We start from the raw sequence: 18,932 nt of genomic DNA, 5'->3' as shown, positions 1-18,932 counted from the left end.
TTTTTTTTTGCGGTACGCGGGCCTCTCACTGTTGTGGCCTCTGCCGCCGCGGAGCACAGGCTCCGGATGCACAGGCTCAGTGGCCACGGCTCACGGGCCCAGCCGCTCCGCGGCATGTGGGATCTTCCCGGACTGGGGCACGAACCCGTGTCCCCTGCATCGGCAGGTGGACTCTCAACCACTGCACCACCAGGGAAGCCCTTTTTTTTTTTTAAAGATTTTTTTGTTGTGGACAGTTTTTAAAGTCTTTATTGAATTTGTTACAGTGTTGCTTCTGTTTTATGTTTTGGTTTTTTGGCCTTGAGGCATGTGGGATCTTAGCTCCCCAACCAGGGATCGAACCCACACCCCCTGCATTGGAAGGCGAAGTCTTAACCACTGGACCGCAGGAAGTCCCAGCCACACTCTCTGAATTGCTGTCGCTTTATAATAGTCTTGACGTCCATTGAGAAAGTCTTCCTGTCTTGTCTCCTTCTTCCAGAATGTCTTGGCTTCTCTCGCCCTGGTATTTCAGTGTCAGTTTGTGTCAGGTGCCACAAACCCACCTGTTGAGGTTTTCGTTATCGTTGCCTTGAGCAGTTTGAGGAGAATTAGCACGTTTGCATTACGGTGCCTTCTAGCAAATGGACATAATAGGTTCCTCCGTTCATTCAAATCTTTTTCAACCTCAGTACTGTTTTATAAGTTTCTGGGGGGAGACTTTGCATATTTTTTGTAACACATTTTCTTAGATATTTGGCATGTTTATTTAAATCTTATTATAAATAGTATCATTAAAATTTTTATTTGCTGTTTATTGATGGCACATAGATACTAAATGCTATTTGCATATTGCTGTTATATCTGATAGCCTTGCTGATTTCAGTTATAGGATTCATGATATGTGCAGTCACGTCTTCTGCAAATAATGACAGTTTTGTTTCTTATTGTTTTACCTTCTCTGCCGCTTTCACCCCAGTCGCATTGGCTGAGACTTTCAGTAAAAGGCAGCTGTCCTTGACTTACTCCTGCTCTCTGAGGGAAAGCTTTCAATATCTGACCATTAGTTATGATACCGCCTGTGGAATTTTTAAAGATGACTTTTAACAATCACATTAAGGAAGTTTCCTTTCATCCCAAATTTAAGAAGGATTTTTAAAATCCTGAATGGTAAATTATTTTAGTTTTTTTCACCTTTATTCTGTTAATGTGGCAAATTATGTTGATTTTCTGTTAAACCTCTTTGCATGGTTGCAGAGAGGTCATGATGCGTTTTTCTTTTTATAAATATCTGGATTCAGTTTGGAAATCTTTACGTGTTACAGTTACAGTTATTAACATCTTGAGTTGACCTTTCTATTGAGGCAAAGGCAGCGGTGTTTTGAGTTGACTATTTTTCTCATTTATTTCTCAGGCCCCACAGTTCACTTATCTCACAACGTTGTGCCCGAGTTTAGACTATTTACAGCAAAGGGCGTGTGGTTGCCGCGTGGTTGCCAAGGGGTGGGGAGGGAGAAGGACGGCTCTGTCTTCCTGCTTTGCTGCACCGCGCAGGGTGAGTGGGAGGGCTGCTTCCGGTTTGGGGTGGACTCAGGCGTTTCTGTCTTCCTCCCCCTCTCCCCCTGCCCTTCACTGTCCCGTGTATCATGTGCCGCGTTCCTCAGGGAAGCACCCACAGGGCTGGGCACCTTCAGGAGGGGTCCAGACGCTCCCCTCCAGCCACCCGTGGCTCTGCCAGGTTCCCTAACATCTCCCTGACTGTCTCCTCTTGAGTGGAAGCAGAGATGAAGATGGACCCACCTCATGAATTGTTGTTGTAAAGGTTAAATGACTTATATGCCACTCTTATAAGGGATATAATTGAGACACATTCAAAGACATGAAAGTGCATTCACAGTGCAATGTTGATTGAAAAAAGGGTGAAGTATGATCCCATTTCTTAAAAATTATGCGTGTGTGTGTGTGTGTGTGTGTGTATACATATATAACAGAATGCTTTTTTCAGCTGGCTTTTCTACATTCTAAATTTTCTATAATAAAATGCTGTTTTACTTTTCTGTTAAGAAAAATAAATCTGTAAGTTGTTTTTAAGAGAAAACTTCATTGCAGCATTGTGCAAAGTAATTATCAATTGGAAACTACCTGAATTTTCAGCAATAGAGTAATAATGGTATGTTAATGGGATGTTATGATTGCTACATTAAAATGTTAATTATTAGTTTCTTAAATTTTACATTGCTTAGTATTTTTATTTTATTTTAGGCAAACTTTGGAGTCGGAGTTTAAAACTAGCTTATACTCTACTTAATAAACTGACTAGTAAGAATGAACCACTACTTAAACCCGGAGACAGAGTAAGTAACCAAATGCACCTTTGTTGGAGTGAGTGAGAATGGAGACTAAAAATCTGTTTCATTGACATCAGTGTGCTCTCAGTTGTTCAGATTTACAGCATTAATACAAGGGATTTAAGTCAGCAATGAAAAAATATTAAATGTGGAAAAAGTTTGTGTTGATGTAGGTAAAATGATCGTTCCTTTTATTCTCCCTTATTGCCCCTTTCCTGTTTCTTAAACCTCTTTTCTCTTTGACTTCATATGTGTTGATTTTAATAAAAATATTAATGTCAGATATTAATCAGTGCTACATTTCCAAAGCTTAAGTTTTGTGAAGAAACGTTGACCTTACTTTGAAACTCTGTGTGTTTCATATTCATCTCCTTCCCTCTTCCATGTGGCCAGAACAGAACTCAGAGGAGGCTTGGAGCTCAGTTCCTCGTCCTGCACTGCCCAGCATGGTTGGCAATAGCCACAGGGGGCTGTTTAAATTAACCCAAATTAAATGAAATTAGAGTTTTAGTTCCTTAGTTGCACGAGCCCCATTTCCAGGGTTCAGTCACTGCGTGTGGCTGACAACTAACTACCATATTTGATAGCTCGGAGAAAAAACGATTCCACCATTGTGGGAAGTTCTGCTACACAGCACTGCTCTAGGCAAACTGAGCCAGACTTGGGGAACCCTGGTGTAGCGGGAGGTCCAGCATGGTGAAAGCCAGCATACTCAGCCGTGAAATCCCCAGTGAGAAAGGTTGCCTGAGGTCAGGTCACCCAGCAGGGAAGCTGTAGGTTGACAGGATGGTGTGGGGTTTCAGACTGCTCTCGAGTGCCTCAGTCTTTAATGTGGACCAGTAGCCAAGGACGTTTATGGACCACGAAACTTCAATGTGAAAGAGCACAACCAAAGGGCAAAAAATGGGGAAAAAAAGAAAAGGGGAAAGTGGGGGGAGGGAGGGAGGAAGAGGAAGCAGACCTACTTGGAGGAAAGCTAGATACGGAAAACAGTTGTGTTTTTTTTTTTAATTAGTCTTAATATCCCTGGAGATCTGAGGTGAAGATATTGCTCCATAAATCAACAAGAAGATGCTAGTGGGGAGACGAGATGGAAAGTAGGGAGGAAAAACGGTGCAGATGAGACTTGATCAAGGCCGACATCTGACGAATAGGACTTCCAGAAAGAGAAGGGGGAACAGAGAGTAGAAAGTTTTTAATGCTAATGATGATGCAAGACTATACCCCGGAGCGGGGGGCGGGGGGCGGGGCGAAGGACCGGCAGGCGGTGCGGGGACCCCCACCGAGGCGCTTACCCCAGTGCTGCGTAGGGCAGGGTGCAGGAACCTCGCGGCCTCCTGGGGAAAGTGGGCTGTGCACAGAGGCCAGCAACCCCAGGGGGCCTCAGTTTCTCAGTGTGGCACTGGGGGAGACAGCTGTGCTTCGGAAGCCCAGAGGGAGTACGGTCTTCCTGGGCAGTCGACGGATGTGAGGGTGGGGCACCATTCTCAGACAGGCAGGACTCAGAAGACTGGGCTCTTTCTTGGGAAGCTCACAGAGGGAGCGCTCCCGCATACGAGTGAGTGGTCCAAACAGGAGAGCCACCAGGGTGGCCCAGGGTGACTGCGAGCTGTGGGCGAGGAGCAGCCGGACAGGACCAGAAGGGCGAGGCCCCAGGTGGGCAGGCTGGTCAGCAGCTGGTGAAACCCAGGAGCTTACCTGACTGGTTGGCTATTTAGAAATACTATTGACAGGTTTGACACACCCAGCGGGGCATTTCCGAGCAAGGTGGCCGGTGCACACAGAGGAAGGGAAGCCGGTGAAAGAGGCAGTGGCTGTCACCCCCAGAGAGAAGGGGCACGCTTGGCTGTAGAAACGTAAACAGTACAGGAATGATTCCTTATGATACCTGGCGCTTTAGAACAAACCTGTCGGAACCCCTGACTTATGTTGTGCTTTAAAATGAATGATTCTAAGAATCACAAATTTCTTTCTCTTGAAGAAAGTTCTTGCAAGGACAAGGACTTCCAGATACTTCGTTGACTTGCAAGTGAATCCACGTAATTGGGTTAATTATAAAGGATTGATGAAATCACAGTTAGCGATTGATTTAGTGATTGGAAATGAATGGCAAGTTCATCCTCCTGTGATAATATACTTCATATAAGTGAACAAACACAACCTTTATAACAGATTCTCTAAGGACATGTATGTTCTACCAGACATCCAGTCTCTAGGCTAAAGGTCACAGTTCTTAATCGTGGGACAAATGCTATTAACACCAACTTTCAAAGGAGATCTTTGCCATTTTCAACAAACTTATTAGAAACTTGATTTCCAGTCCTCAAGTACAGAATTTTGATACAGATGCAGCTTAAATTTTGTCTTATGAAGTACAGGGTTATTAATTATCCAAAGCCCTCGAAGGCCCTGTGTTAACGGTTCCCTCAAATACTATTCTGACTTATCATGTAGGTTTCGAGCACACTATTATTACAATATTTGGGACTTAGAAAAACCTCATCCCATAAATAGCTTTTAACTTAACCAGACATTATAAGAAATGGAAATTGGGATGATGGGAGAAGAGAAAGATGGGGAATGAAGAGGGCTCAGTGTTTGTCTACAGTAACAGGAAATAAAACACATGTCCAAATACCTTCACACGTAAGACACAGCAGTGTGAGCATAGTATCGAAAAAGATAAGAGCAGTTGGCAAAAAGAGGATATAAAGCATGTTAAAAGTGGCTGTCTTGGGGAGTGGGGAAGGGTGATATGGGTGTTGCTTTTCGTTAGTACTTTTTGTCATTTTGATTCTGTGTTTTAAAACTTTTTCATAAAAATAAAAATGTAAGGTAAATGTAATAGAATATGTAATTTAAACAGTGGCAGCATGATGACCAGGTGGGAGCAGGAAGTGGACCCCCCCTGCAGACTCTGAGAGGGCAGCTGTAGGGGTCTTGCTGAGTTCTCTGCCCACCACCCTCCTCTGTTAATGTTTTGGTCTTGAGCGAAGGTCTGTCCAAGTAAAACATTGGTGTCAGGATTTTTTCTTTTGGAAGACCTTTTGATAGACTTTGATTCCTGGTTCCCTCCTCATGTCCAGTTGTTTTTCACCTGGGCTACTTGATGGTGGGTGATGGTCCATCGCGTCCTTCCCTGAGTCGCTGCTGCCCAGATGGTCAGAGTGGACGGAGCTGGACCTAGACCCCACGGGCAGACCCAGCTGCGCTTGCCTCTAGCCCCAGGAGTTTAACATTATTTTGTCGCATGCGAGGTAAAGACCGTAACCTAAAGACTGTGTATTAGAAGTTACATGGCTGCAGACACTTAAGGACCAAGGGTTAGCACTCAAAGTAACGTTTTCTGTCTCAGCAGCAGGCATTCAGATGACTGACTTATTCACCAGTGGATTTCACGGTTTTCCTTTGTACTCTCGTAGGTGGCACTGGTGTTTCCTAATAGCGACCCTGTCATGTTCACTGTTGCGTTCTATGGGTGTCTCCTGGCAGAGCTGGTTCCTGTCCCCATCGAAGTGCCACTAACAAGAAAGGTAGCAAGCGCGGTGCAGGCCCCAGGTTCACGGTCTCTGACGCTGCATGCTGAAGTCCACGCGTCCATTCGCAGGCCTTAGTCTCCTCACTCCAGGTGCCGTCTGGAGCCGGGGGACAGGCTGGCGGGTCTCAGAGAGATTAGAGCAGCTTCATCTCCAGACGCTCCTTTTATGTATCTCGCTGGTGACAAGGGCACTGGAACAGCTGTTGGTGGGGCCAGTATCACTTGCTTGAATTTCCCAACAGAAACTAACATTTTCTCCTCCAATGCATAGAAGTTGGGATTTGATGAGGTTTTGTTAAATCATTTCTCAAAATGGTGTGTTTATTGATAATAACTTTCATTTCTTGGGGATAAGTAAATCATTACAGAGATGTCTTTTAGCTCACTTCTAAGTGATAGTTTTAAACATATGACATTCTCTTGCGTTTCTGTTCACTTCCATAACAGCGAGCAGCTTTCATCGCTGACAGATGACTTCTGGCCGGGGCAGGGGGCGGGTTGCTGGTGTTCTGGGTAGCTATTACATTTTAGGTATAAATACCGGTAATCTGATTATTGAAGAATAGATCATTTTAGGAGTAGATTCCGCATGTATTTTAGAAAATCATAGTTTTCTATGGTATCCCAGTGCTCAGGCAGTTGTTCACATGAGCATTATCAGCAAGAAATATTCAAGAATCCCAAAGGTGAAGCTTGTGAATAAAAGCAGTACATCCCGAAGGATAATATGTGATGAACAGATATTTGAATACCAGGATTCTTAGGGTAAAACTAGAGTTTGTAAAATTTATAAGAAGAAAATGATAAAACTCTACTGAAGGACATATTCTGTGTGGAAATAATTAAGATTGCTAAAGGTCAGGCCTGCCCATATTAATCAGTAAATTTCAAACACAAATCAAGCGTAAATTTCAATGCTGTTATGTTTGGAGTTTATTAAAACGGTATTAAATGTCATTTGCAAGAAAAAAGTTTGAGAAATTAGCCCATTACCCAGAACTTTATATGTCATGGCAGAAAATATATCTTTCAAATTTAAAAACAATTGTATTTTATTTGGATGAAAACATAGTATATACCTATAGTATATACCTACACAGGGCTGAATTGTCCTAATTTTCCACGGGCTGAGAGAAAGAGTTCTGCTCTGTGTGAGCTGAGCACCTCTGCCTTCTCTGTTTCTGCAGGACGCTGGCAGCCAGCAGGTCGGGTTTCTGCTGGGCAGCTGTGGCGTCGCCCTGGCCCTGACCACGGACGCTTGTCAGAAAGGCCTGCCCAAGGCCCAGACCGGAGAGGTGGCGGCCTTCAAAGGTGGGCCTGTGGGCGGGCAGCATGCGGCCCAGTTCTCTGCCAAACCGGGCCCTCGGGCGTCCTTTCCTGTCAGTGACAGTTACAGAGACGGAAGGGCCTTCAGGAAAAGCGAGGCCGTGTTCTAGGCCTTGGGGAATCTTGCTCCTCGCCTGGGTCAGGCTCTCGACCTGTGCTGTCCAGCCTGGGGGCCACTGGCCATCAGACATAAGTTCATAAAGGTTCAGTGAGGCGAGGCTCCTCAGCTGTCAGCAGCTCGGGCTGCATGTTGGGCGGCAGAGGCGCCGTTGCGGGGAGCAAAGACTCCTGACCCTCACCTCTGCCGTGTCCCTGTCTGCACCCTCACAGGTTGGCCCCCCCTCACCTGGCTGGTGATAGACGGGAAGCACCTGACTAAGCCCCCCAAGGATTGGCACCCATCAGCGCAGGACGCGGGGGCCGGGACCGCCTACATCGAGGTAGCCACCTCGCCTGGCGAGGCTGAAACAGACCCCCGTGTTCAGGGCTTGTTCCCCGAGTGTAGCTGCTGCTGCTTAGATCACAGGCAACAGCTTCTGTGCTTTGCCTTCACCCCAGAAAGATGAGGTGTCTTGTGGGAACTCACTGAGATCCTCCCCTGGGGACCAGCCCGCGTGCCCTGTCGCCCTCGGTACCTGCCCAGGGTGACCCGACTTCAGCTGAGGGTGTCACCTCGAGGGCCTGGGCGTGAAGTGCGCTCCAGTTGAACCGATGGTTGGTGAAGGGGGACGGCCTCCAGAGACATCGCCTAACGAGCTTGTGCTTTTGAAATCTTGCAGTATAAAACCAGCAAAGAAGGCAGCACCGTGGGGGTCGCGGTGTCCCACGCATCCCTGCTGGCACAGTGCCAGGCTCTGACCCAGGCATGCGGCTACTCAGAAGGTGAGGGTGTGGGGTGGCTCTCCAGCCGGGCACAAGGCACCTGGACGCTGTCCGCGTAGCATCTGCTGTTTAATCCAGGTCGTGCGGCTCGCGAGCTCGGGGCCTCTGCTCTCCTGGACAGGTGGAGTTTGGACATTGGCGTTACAGAGCGTGAAACCCACTCACTACCCATTGGTCTGTGCCCAGTGAGCTGAGGGGCAGCGCATTTTGCATTTTCTTATCGGGGCGCACTTTTTCGTACTGTTTTCTGTGGCTGGCTTTGGCTTAAGCTGTCACACACTCGGAGATACCAGTGGAATATTTGTGGTCAGGGCTTGTCTCTTGGCAATGTACTGGCAGCTCCCTCTTCACTGTGAAATATCAGCTATGTAACGTAGAGAACTTTACTTCTTTCCACTAAAATACTGGAATTGAACAAAACTAGGAAGTAAATTGAGTGGTATGTGTAAAATCTGAAATATCAGTGTTTAGAAGCAAGGGCTAGCTGAGGGCACCGGGCAAGACTTCGGTGGACATTTGGAAAAGGATTTTAGGTGTGTTCAAGGGCCTGCGTAGTTTTTTTTTAATTCTATCAAATCAGGTCCCCCGGTTTTCTTTTTCTTCAGATCCAGTGCTAACCATACATGTATCACCTATAACTTGGGCTCTTTAGCCAACAAGGGAACGTGTGTACAGTATTCTTAGCAGAATGCAGCAGCATTTCCTGGCACACAAACCAAACTTCCTATTCACTGTTGGGTGTTCCTCCTGTGGGTGCGCCTGGCAGCCCCAGGCTCTGTCCTCTGCCTGAGCTCTGAGCTCAGGGCTGTGCTGGAAGCGGCCCTGGGACCCCAGCTACCGCTGCGCCCTACAGCACGCTCGGCACAGCCTCTGGGAGAGAGAGTGGGCAGGAGGGAAGGAACAATCTCTGAAGGGAAGTGACACAGGGAGCCTGGGACATTTCCCGGGGCTGCAGGATGACGTGAGAAGTGGGGGTGTGCGGGCGTAGGGTTTGAGAGGTGAGAGACCTGCCACGGTCCTTCATCTCCACATCCAAGCCTGCAGCCTCTGGAGTGTATGCTGCTCCCTGTGTTTCCAGATTAGTGATCAGCAGATTCTCCGTTTTAATCCACAGTTGTATGACCTTCTACTTTTATGTTTTTCCAGTAATTTGAATAACCAAGTAACTTGATAACCAACATTATTGATTGATTGGTGCATGGCATTTGGGAGCGCTGTGTACCTTTCCTAAAACTCTTATATGTTGATGATGTAATCATCTCAGGGTTTCTCTGAAAATGCACATGACTTGTGAGGAGGGTCACTCCCCACAAGTCATGGTTAAACACGTGGTTTAACCATCTTTGTCCTCTTTCAGCTGAAACATTAACAAATGTGCTGGATTTCAAAAGGGATGCCGGCCTGTGGCATGGAGTGTTAACAGTGAGTGCTGTGTCTAAACGACCTGACTGTTAGAGGGAGGGTTGCTAACGTTTCACGTCCGTGGGTGACACCAAACCCTATCATAGCTGATGGATAACGCTTAGTGGTGTTGGTGTGAACGGTGTGTCTGGACTGAGCTGTCCTGTGAGCAGAGCTCTGATGCTCTCTGTGCCTTTCCTGGCGGGGTGCGTGCCCAGCCCCGACCGCTCGTCTCTTTGCAGAGTGTCATGAACAGGATGCACGTGGTCAGCATCCCATACGCGCTGATGAAGGCGAACCCACTCTCCTGGATTCAGAAAGTGTGTGCGTATAAAGGTAACGGAAATAGCACCATCTCTCCATTCATCCTTCATTAGAGAAGTCTCTTTGAATTCATCTTTGGCGATTAAGAAAAAATAAAGCAGCATGTAGAACCGCAGGCATGTGTGGGCCGGGGCCAGGCTCCCCTACAGCTGTGGTGGGTCTGAGTTGCCAGCGCTGGGGAGCTGGGGGGTCGTGGAGGACAGCTCTTCTCTGCAAGGGCCGTAGACTCCTAACTTTATTCTCTCACAGAAATGCTCCTAATTCTTAGTTCTTGAGGTGGTTTTGATTTGAAGTTAGGGCTCTTCAAGCTACCAGTAGCAAAGCTGTGTACTCAAAGCGGCTTATGACCCAGAGTGAGGGGGCTGCCCGTGGGGCCCAGCCTGCCCTGCTGTCCACCTGTGGTCAGTCGGTGCTTCCCCAGCACGGCCACACCTGCGTGGTCTGAGCGTCCCTCTGGCTCTGCTTCGGCAGAGCTCGGGGGCACCTTTAGTCACCCCTGAGGGGGACTCGGGCTTTTTTCGCACTGACTTGTCCCGGGTGGCCGTGTGCTTGCCGACTGCACCAATGATGGTGCCAGTTGCCGATGTGGACGTGGGCTGTGCTCTGTGGCGTGTTGGGCGCTGTCTCTGTTTACCCTGTCTAATGGAGGAGAACCAAAGTCTGGTGGGGCGTTTGGCGGGTGCCTCTGCTGGTGAGAGCAGGGCCGGGAATGAGGCCCAGCCCGTCTGTTCACATCGGGGGCCTCCCCGCAGCCCCACGTCCCCGGGGTCCCCAGCACAGGGCAGGCCCAGCCTCATGGCTGTGGAAGGGGCAGCTCGAGAGGGAGGGGCCAGTGTGGGGAGAGCAGAGAGGCTCCGAGAGAGAATCAGTTGCGAACGAGCGAGTTGATTTCTAGGTACGCTGGGCGGGGAGGCCGGGCGGCAGGGAGCACGCGGCCTGCTCTGTGTGCACGCGCCCCTGACGCAGGCGCGTCCCCGCCCCCCCGCAGCCCGGGCCGCGCTGGTGAAGTCCCGCGACATGCACTGGTCGCTCTTGGCGCAGCGAGGTCAGAGGGACGTCAGCCTCAGCTCCCTGCGCCTGCTGGTCGTGGCCGACGGTGCGAACCCGTGTGAGTACCGCCTGCCCACCCCTGCCCCCGCGGGCCAGCCGCCGGGGCTCAGGGCTGAGCCGGAACGTGTTGGGTGCCCCGTGGACATGGGTGCATCTCCTGCTCTGTGACTCGGGGTCTCGTGGTGACTCACGGGTGCGTCTCAGATGTGTTTGTCAGGCCTCTCCGTTTAAAGTGGTTTTGACACAGTGGACGGGAGGTCCATGCCTGCGCGGGTCTGACCAGAGTGTAGATACAGCCAGAGCCCGGTTCAGGCTCCCAGCCTGTGGCCTGTGCCCCACTGCACTGGCGTGGCCGCTGCGCGTTCCCGGCCGCCCCGTGTCCTCCCGGCGAGTTTTTTCACTGCTTTAACACCTGTGTATCACTGTTCGTGCACTGAATCCGCCCTGGACCAGAGGCTGCCTTTCATCTAATACCCTGTCCAGCTGTGGCCCCGACACTCGGGAGGGCACCCTACATTCTAGCACCCCAAAGCCTCTTGTTCCCTCCACCCACCCCGAACCCTGAGGACCCCGCCGTCCTGCCTCCAAAGCACCAGGAGCTGCTGGCTTCTCCAAGCCTCCACTGCGGTGCACCCGTCGAGCCACCAGGAGCCCGTCCCAGGGCTGCTGCCCCCCAGACCCCAGATCCCACCACTCCGAGTGCCCATCACTTCCCTGTAGCTCCGAGCCCTCTGGACGGTCTTGTGTGTCCTCTGCTGGACACAAGGACCCATGACCAGGTCCCCTCCTTCCCTGGAGCCTCGCTGTGCAGAGAGAGGGTGCAGGTCATGGTGCAGCCCCGGGGCCCCAGTGGGTGCAGGGCTGTGCTGACTCAGGCCCTGAGCGGGCAGCACCCAGCCTCCTAGGAGCTGAGTTTTCGTGGCCCGGTGACACTGGCGGAGAAGCAGGGACAGAGAGCTAGGCTGTGCCCACAGGAGAGGCACGGCAGGGCCGCCTGGCAGAGGCTGCAGCTCCAAGGCACGCCCAGGAGAGGGCGCGCACGTGGCCGGGGCCTCAAGCGGTGGAAGGTTCGGCTGCGGCTCCTGGGTCACCTCCCCCTTGGCAGAGCTGCCAGGAGGCGGGTGAGGCCGTGGGTTAGACCTCAGAGACAACGCGGGGCTGAGAGTTGGCTGCTTGTTTGCTGGTGATTTGAGAACGCGCCCTGTTTTTCATGGAAAAGCCCCACCCCCTCCCCATGAGACTTTGACTGTGAGGTGAAGGGGTGCAGCCTCCAGGCCCGGCGCCGGGCGTCCCCCACGCCGCGTGCCCGTCGGCCTTGCACTCAGCTCTTGCGTCCACTCTGTCTCACGCAGGGTCCATATCCTCCTGTGACGCGTTCCTCAACGTCTTCCAGGCCAGAGGGCTGAGGCCGGAGGTGATCTGTCCCTGCGCCAGTTCCCCGGAGGCGCTCACGGTGGCCATCCGCAGGTAGACCATGCTGTAGACGCTTAGTTCTTCCTCGTTCAGCCGAACTACCTGTGGTAGCAGATTTGGTTGATCTGTTCCTGAGCAGGAGAAATCGAGAGCAGCGACTGGCCCTGGGCCCGTTTCCCAGGTGTGTTGGTGCTGTAATGGGGCAGCCCCAGGTGCCACGTCCAGCAGCCTGTGTTGGCCGCACGTCCCACACCGGCCTGGTTTGTGGCGCGAGTTCGACAGCGGCTCCCTGGGTCGCCATCTCTGGGTTCTTGCAGCACGCGGGCTGGTTTTCCCGAGCGTTCCTCCGATCGGGAAGGCCTTGTGTCCCGCAGTAAACACTGCAGCCAGGACTCGCCCCTATTCCGGGGCAGGGTGGCCGGTGGCCAGTGCACATCAGCTGTGGACGGGGGTCTGTGCCTGTGGGACCCTTGACCTCCCAGTGGTGCCCCCAGCCCCTCCGCCCCCCAGGCTGCATTGTCTCTGGGCTCATCCATGTCGCTCCGCGGGCCTCCGCAGGTGTGCCCCTCGGCTCACCTTCCTGCCCACGTCGTCCACGCTGCCCTGAGCGCCATCCTCGGGTAGAGGGCAGCGTCCTTGCAGCTGAGGGTGACTTAGTGTTAATTTTCCACCCTCAACTCAAATTAGCCTCAGCTGTGGTCTTGTGTTACGTCTGTGTGTTTATAAATAGTGGTGTAAGTGATGGTAAAATTTTAGTAATAATTAGCATTGAAAACAACGTCTTTATTCTTTACAGACCATAAGGTGTTCTTCGTTCCTTTGTTCTGTGGTGATTTCTTGTGCTCAGCAGAGTAGTGTTTTCCCGCTGGAGAAGATACGACATTTGTTTCTCAGCATCCTGGTTCCTGCTGCTGCGAAACTAATCAGGCCCAAACTTGGCGTCGCAAACAGCAGCAGTCACTTTCCTCCCTCTCCTGCTTCCCACGGTCAGGAGTTGGGAAGGGCTGCTCAGGGCAGTTCTGCCGGTAGTTTGATGGTCTCGGGCTGGGGAGGGGCCGGCGCTTCGTTGTTCCTGCGTGCGGTCCCAGGCTCCTTCCCCTGGCTTTGGTGCTCGCAGGCTTGCTCCCAGGAGGCGTGTCGCTCTGCTCACCTGCTGCTCGGGGCTCCGGGGGATGTCCCAGGACGGCCTGGTGGAAGCGTCCTTGCGGCCCACAGGGCCCCCCTGCAGAGGAGTGCGTGGGGTGGGGCGTCGTGCAGACCTGTGGAGATAACATGCTGCCCCCCAAGGTCCTGCAGCCAACGTCCCCACAGCCGGCGCAGACGGGCACCTGGCTGCTCATCGTCCTGTCGGCAGGGGGCCGTGGTCCTACGCCCACGGGCTCTTTCCCCTTGTCAGTTAATCAGTTTTGTTTCCAGGCCGCCTGACCTGGGGGGCCCTCCTCCAAGAAGAGCTGTGCTGTCGATGAGCTGCCTCAGTCACGGGGTGATCAGACTGGATGCGGAAGAGAAGCTTTCGGTCCTGACGGTTCAGGACGTCGGTCAGGTGATGCCTGGAGGTGAGGTCACAGCTGGGGATGGTCTTGTCCTGCGGCCGGGTGGCAGCAAAGGCTCTGGAGCACGTGAGCACCAGAGGGCTTCAGGTGATTCCCCATGTGAATTGGGATTTTAATTAGTAACATATTTTTTGCTTTTTGCCTCCCTTTGTACCAAGTTAAAGTTGTGCTGAAATACGAGGTGTGTCTATGGCCTGTGAACCGGACTCTGGTTCCCCACCGTTGGGGAAGTAGTGCCAGAGCTCGGGTTCTGGGTGCTCACTGCGCACCAGGCAGTCGTCACGCCTCTCTCGAGGCCAGGCGTCAATCTCAGACCCCTGGACGTCTGCAGGTAACCCGGTGATGAGACTGTCTCTACATCCTGACAAGGGCCTGTTAGGGGAGCAGCGTGGCCCTGAAGGTTCCCAGGGATCCCTGTGCTCCCAGAAAGGCCCCGGGCCCAGATGACGCATGCGTCGCGGGGTGTCTGTGCTGCCATGGCAGCCGGCGAGCGCAGGAAGGTGACGGCGCTGTGCCCTGAAGCTCCCCCGCAGGCGCGAGCACACGCGGGACCCTGCGCAGGGTCATGGGGGAGAGTTGAGAGCAGAGCCGGGCCCGGGAGGCCCTGCGGCACTGAGATGGGGAGCGCCCCTCACCGCAGTGACCCCGTGGCTGCTCCAGCTGCCCTCCTCCCCGTGCTGGCCCTCCTGGGCTCCAGGCAGCTGCCAACCCACCTGGGCACCTCCGGAGAGCGGCCCCATCTCTGCGCCAGTCGCCCCGTCTGCTGCTCTCCGGGGTACAGGGCCTGCGTGGGCGGGGCGTGAGCCGCCCACGCTCGGGGACAGGCTGGGAACCAGTGGGAGGGCCACGGGCCGCGGTCTGGGCCTGTGCGTGTGCCAGAGGTCGGACACGTAGAACAAGGCGGGACGTTTGAGTTTGTTTCTAGTTCCACTTTCTTAGAAGCGTGAGTTGTGTTTTTTCCTTGCATAAGTCTACCAAAAATAAGGACTCAGCGGTTCTGTAGAGGCAGAACTCCAGCATAAACATTTTATGAGGGGTAAAGAGCAGGGTCTTTCTGATTTTTAGTTGTTATGTGGCGAGCACAGTAATTCTTTAAAAGATGGTGAAATATTGTAATAGGTGATTCTTTTGATTGAAAGTATAAGGACTCTCGTTTTATTCTTAAACTTGGACCAGGTTCTGTGTGTGTGCACACACTCCCTCAGGCACGTGTGTGCTCCCTCAGGGGTGTGTGTGGTGTGTGTGTGCACGTGCTCCCTCGGGTGTGTGTGTGTATGTGCACATGCTCCCTTGGGGCGTGTATGTGTGCACGTGCTCCCCTGGGTGTGTGTGTGTGTGTGTGCGCGTGCATGCACACGCTCCCTCGGGTGTGTGTGTGTCTGTTGCCAGGATTGTTGCAGGTCTGTCAGTGAGGACCTGGGGGGTCTTGTTTTCGGCAGATGCGCAGCCTTCTCTGTGCCAGCCCCGGGGTTGTGTTAGCACGGCTCGCCGGGGTTGTCCCTTTTGGTCTGGTTGTGGCGTGGGCGGGGTCTCTGTTGCATTAGAATGCAGGCGAGTGCGTGGATCTGGGGGGAAACGCACACGCAGCAGTGCCACCCTCCGCTGCCTGCCCTCCTGAGGCTCTGGGCCACAGGCGGCCGCATCGGCGGGCATGCTGCTTGGTGAAGACAGAAGGGGGTCATGGGGCCGCGGGAGGGGCCCACGCTCGGGGGGGTCGTCAGGCCTGGTGTGGGAGCCAGCCCGAAAGGCAAAGGTGTGAGCGGGTGGCACCGCCCATCTCCTGCGGGTTCAGGAGGGCGGTGCCGGGGGGGACGACAGAGCCCGTGTGACTGGGAGCATTTCTGTCACCTTCAGGCACCGCGTGTGGAACACGCAGGCTTGTGGCCAGAGGGGTGTGAGTGTCCAAGCCTGGAGCACACGAACTGTTCGTGTCCACCCTGCAGAGGCCAAGCCCGCGGGTCTCTGGGGATGGCCCACCTCAGTGTCCTCTTCGTTCGTGCCCTTGAGGGTTGTTTTCTCTCTTTAGCTAACGTGTGTGTTGTGAAGGTGGAGGGGACCCCTTACCTCTGTAAAACCGATGAAGTTGGAGAAATCTGCGTCAACTCCAGCGCGACGGCGACAGCATACTATGGGCTGCTTGGGATCACAAAGAACATCTTTGAGGTCCGTGCCTGGTCCCTACTTTGTGCAGAGGTCGAGTCCGCAGCTGCGGAGGGGTGGGAGGGGACAGTGTGGCTCTCGGCAGTGCCTGCTCTGTCAGGCCAGCCCTGCGTGGGCACCTCGTGGCCCTGACGGATCCAGGTTGGCCCAGGGAAGCTGGCCTCTGGGCTGGAGCCGTGGGGTCGTCAGGAGAGTCCAGCGAGTGCCCCCCAGACCCCGGGCCGGGACGGGACAGGCCGGGAGGGGGAGCACGGGCCGTGGAGGCCAGGAGCCTGAAGGGGGTCTCACCAGACGGCAGGGACTCTGGCCCTGGTGGGAGCCCCTTCCCCTCCAGGCAGACGCGGTGATGCCCGTCTGAGGAGCCACGCCCGGCACGGGCAGCGCATGCCTGGCCCTCTCTCTCACCTGCCTGCCGCTCGCTTGATCCCTGTGGACCACGCCTAACCTTGTCCTCCCCACTCTGTGCAGACTGTCCCAGTCACGGCAGGGGGCACGCCCGTCTCCGACAGACCTTTCACCAGGACGGGGCTGCTGGGCTTCATCGGGCCTGTGAGTATGTCCCGCTGGCAGCCCTGGGCCTGCAGATGGGCTCAGAGCTGGGGAGGGGTGCTGCTCTGCATCCCCTGTGCACAGGACCCCCCCAACAGAGTCCCGGCCTCCAGAACGTCACTGGGGCCAAGCTGGGGAGCCCTGTCTGTAGCGCAGGAGCATCAAGTCCTTAACAGACTTCACCCTCAGCTGCATTCCCATCTCTGACCTTTCCGGTGCTGATGCCTGCCCTGGGTGCTCCCTCGCCCCGCCCCGAAAGCCTGCCAGGCTTAGGGCCTCTTCACCCCTGGTGGCCCCTGCCTGGGTCTCCCTGTCACCGTGGGCAGGGGGCCCGCTGGCCCTGTCTGTGAGTTACTTGGTCTCCGAGCTGTCAGGTCTCTGTAGCAGGGCCTGAGCCACAGGGCCTGCCCACGTGTCCGGGGCCCGACCAGCGTCCTTGCCTTCAGGATAACCTGGTCTTCGTCGTGGGCAAGCTGGACGGGCTGATGGTGGTGGGGGTCCGCAGACACAACGCGGACGACATCGTGGCCACCGCACTGGCCGTGGAGCCCATGAAGTTTGTCTACAGAGGCAGGTGATGCGCTGCGGGTCCCCTTGCCGTGCCTTTAGGTTCCTTCTCTAGCTAACCTTCGAGAGGTCTCCTGCAGTGGAAGGAAAGCCTGGTGATTTGAATACACAAAACCTAAAAATTCCTGTTCATCAGAGGAACTTCACAAAGAACAGGATGACATTTGCAGCGAGGATGCCAGAGTTGGAGTCCTCACCGCACACAGAGCTCATGGTTCCTTAGAGGGTGAGATCCAGACCTCGACCTGGGCACGGAGCACAGTGCGCGTGAGGGCGAGGGCACCTGGGCAGCTGCCAGAGAGCCTCGGGAGTGCGGGCTGGAGCGGAGGGCACCCTTTTGCCTGAAATCACCCGAGGCTGTTGTCTCCTGGAATAGAGTCAGTTCGCCTTCTCTGAATGTGTTAGGCAGTCACTTTACAGATTCTCATGTCCATAGAGCACGTAAGGGGGCCCCTGGCCTGGGCCCCGGGCGGCTGGGGCGGGGAGGGGGCACCCTGTCCAGCTTGTCCAGCTCTGAGCTCTCTTTGTCCTGGAGGAGGCAGCCCCTTCTCCTAGTTGGTCCACTCAGCCACTGCACTCCTTCACTGTATTCTTCTCAAGGTAGTGCTTTCGTTACTCAAGCTAAGGTGCCTATAAGCCTGGCTGGAGCCGTCCTTTGAATATACCTTAAAGAAACGATCAGGGAATTCTGCCAGTGGTAGGTGAGCATGGTCTGCCGGCCCTTCTCCGGGTCAGGATGACGGCCGCGAATAAGCACGCGGGAGAAACCAGCAGGGCGGGCAGGCCTGGTGGGTGCGTGCAGCCTGGAGCCGGGGCGCACAGGACTCACAGCAGAAACCGGAGACACCGTCAGTGCAAGTGTCCACCGAGCGGACTCCGGGGTAGCCCACGCCTGCTCCTGGGTGCGTTAGGGAGCCTCGCGTGGCCACCGACACCTGATGGCACCTGGAGGTGAAGCCGGCCCAGCGACTAGCGGGGGTGCAGGGTGGTCGCACCGGCGGATGGAGAGGTGGCCTACCTGCGTCCACCAGGGAGGAGCTGTGCACTGGACGCGGTCACGGCGTCCCGACAGGACAGTGTTTAGCAGATGGAGTAAATGTAGGGCAGAGGCGGCTGTAGAGTGAGCTGATAAGCTGGAAAGCCACATAAAGAAATTTCTCCGGAAGTCAAGAAATAGAAAGTTTAAAAGAAAAATTAAGAGGGAAGCGGAGCAAGAAGGGCTGGCATCCTGAGAGCAGACTCGGTGGGGGATGCGTGTCTGGACCCTGAGGAAGGGGGCCCGTGGGGTGGGCCTCCAGCCAGCATGCGTCAGACTCCCCGGCAGAGGGGCTGGAGCCAGAGGATGACAGTGCAGTAACGTTTTAAGTTTTTCAGAGGAACCTTTTTTTTTTTTTGCCGTACGCGGGCCTCTCACCATTGTGGCCTCCTCTCCTGTTGTGGAGCACAGGCTCCGGACGCGCAGGTTCAGCGGCCATGGCTCACGGGCCCAGCCGCTCCGCGGCATGTGGTATCTTCTCGGACCGGGGCACGAGCCCGTGTCCCTTGCATTGGCAGGCGGACTCTCAACCACTGCGCCACCAGGGAAGCCCCAGAGGAACTTTTAACCTAGATTTTATATTCATCCCAAGATGTCACTTAATTGTGCAGTTGCAGTAAAAGTATTCTTGGGTACGTAAGGTTCAGAAGTTTTGTCACAAAAAGACCATGTTTGTGAAAACACTTTTGGGTGAGGTACTAAGAGAAACAAGATGTGTGAAAGTAAGGAAATGTTAATACTGGGTAAAGTTTGTTGCATTAAAGAGAGTGGGTGCACGTGTGCGTGTGTGTGTGCCTGTGCCTAGA

General features: G+C 53.8%; 1 protein-coding gene across 32 annotated transcripts in view; it reads left to right on the top strand.

Moving 5' to 3' along the window:
• DIP2A (DIP2 acetate--CoA ligase A) overlaps positions 1–18,932 on the top strand; it is a 96,323-nt gene that overhangs the window by 45,184 nt on the left and 32,207 nt on the right. For 21 of the 32 annotated variants that reach the window (XR_003436956.1, XR_003437017.1, XR_003437075.1 and 18 more), the window contains 13 exons: positions 2,242–2,333; positions 5,750–5,860; positions 7,053–7,176; positions 7,522–7,631; positions 7,971–8,073; positions 9,431–9,495; positions 9,717–9,810; positions 10,787–10,906; positions 12,201–12,315; positions 13,678–13,817; positions 15,841–15,977; positions 16,443–16,523; positions 16,970–17,097. Coding sequence is in view for 19 of the 32 variants with exons in the window: in XM_027126055.1 (XP_026981856.1) it covers positions 2,242–2,333; positions 5,750–5,860; positions 7,053–7,176; positions 7,522–7,631; positions 7,971–8,073; positions 9,431–9,495; positions 9,717–9,810; positions 10,787–10,906; positions 12,201–12,315; positions 13,678–13,817; positions 15,841–15,977; positions 16,443–16,523; positions 16,970–17,097 (1,420 nt within the window). In the remaining 13 variants the exon portion in view is untranslated. Of the gene's footprint in view, positions 1–2,241; positions 2,334–5,749; positions 5,861–7,052; positions 7,177–7,521; positions 7,632–7,970; positions 8,074–9,430; positions 9,496–9,716; positions 9,811–10,786; positions 10,907–12,200; positions 12,316–13,677; positions 13,818–15,840; positions 15,978–16,442; positions 16,524–16,969; positions 18,551–18,932 lie in introns of those variants that run through there. The other 11 variants (XR_003437160.1, XR_003437163.1, XR_003437150.1 and 8 more) reach the window with 6 other exon arrangements.

The sequence above is a fragment of the Aethalodelphis obliquidens genome, unplaced genomic scaffold (genome assembly GCF_003676395.1).
Source record: "Aethalodelphis obliquidens isolate GAN/ISIS:26980383/991018 unplaced genomic scaffold, ASM367639v1 scaffold1, whole genome shotgun sequence".
Classification (NCBI taxonomy): domain Eukaryota; kingdom Metazoa; phylum Chordata; class Mammalia; order Artiodactyla; family Delphinidae; genus Aethalodelphis; species Aethalodelphis obliquidens.
This window is presented reverse-complemented; position numbering and strand designations above follow the sequence as displayed.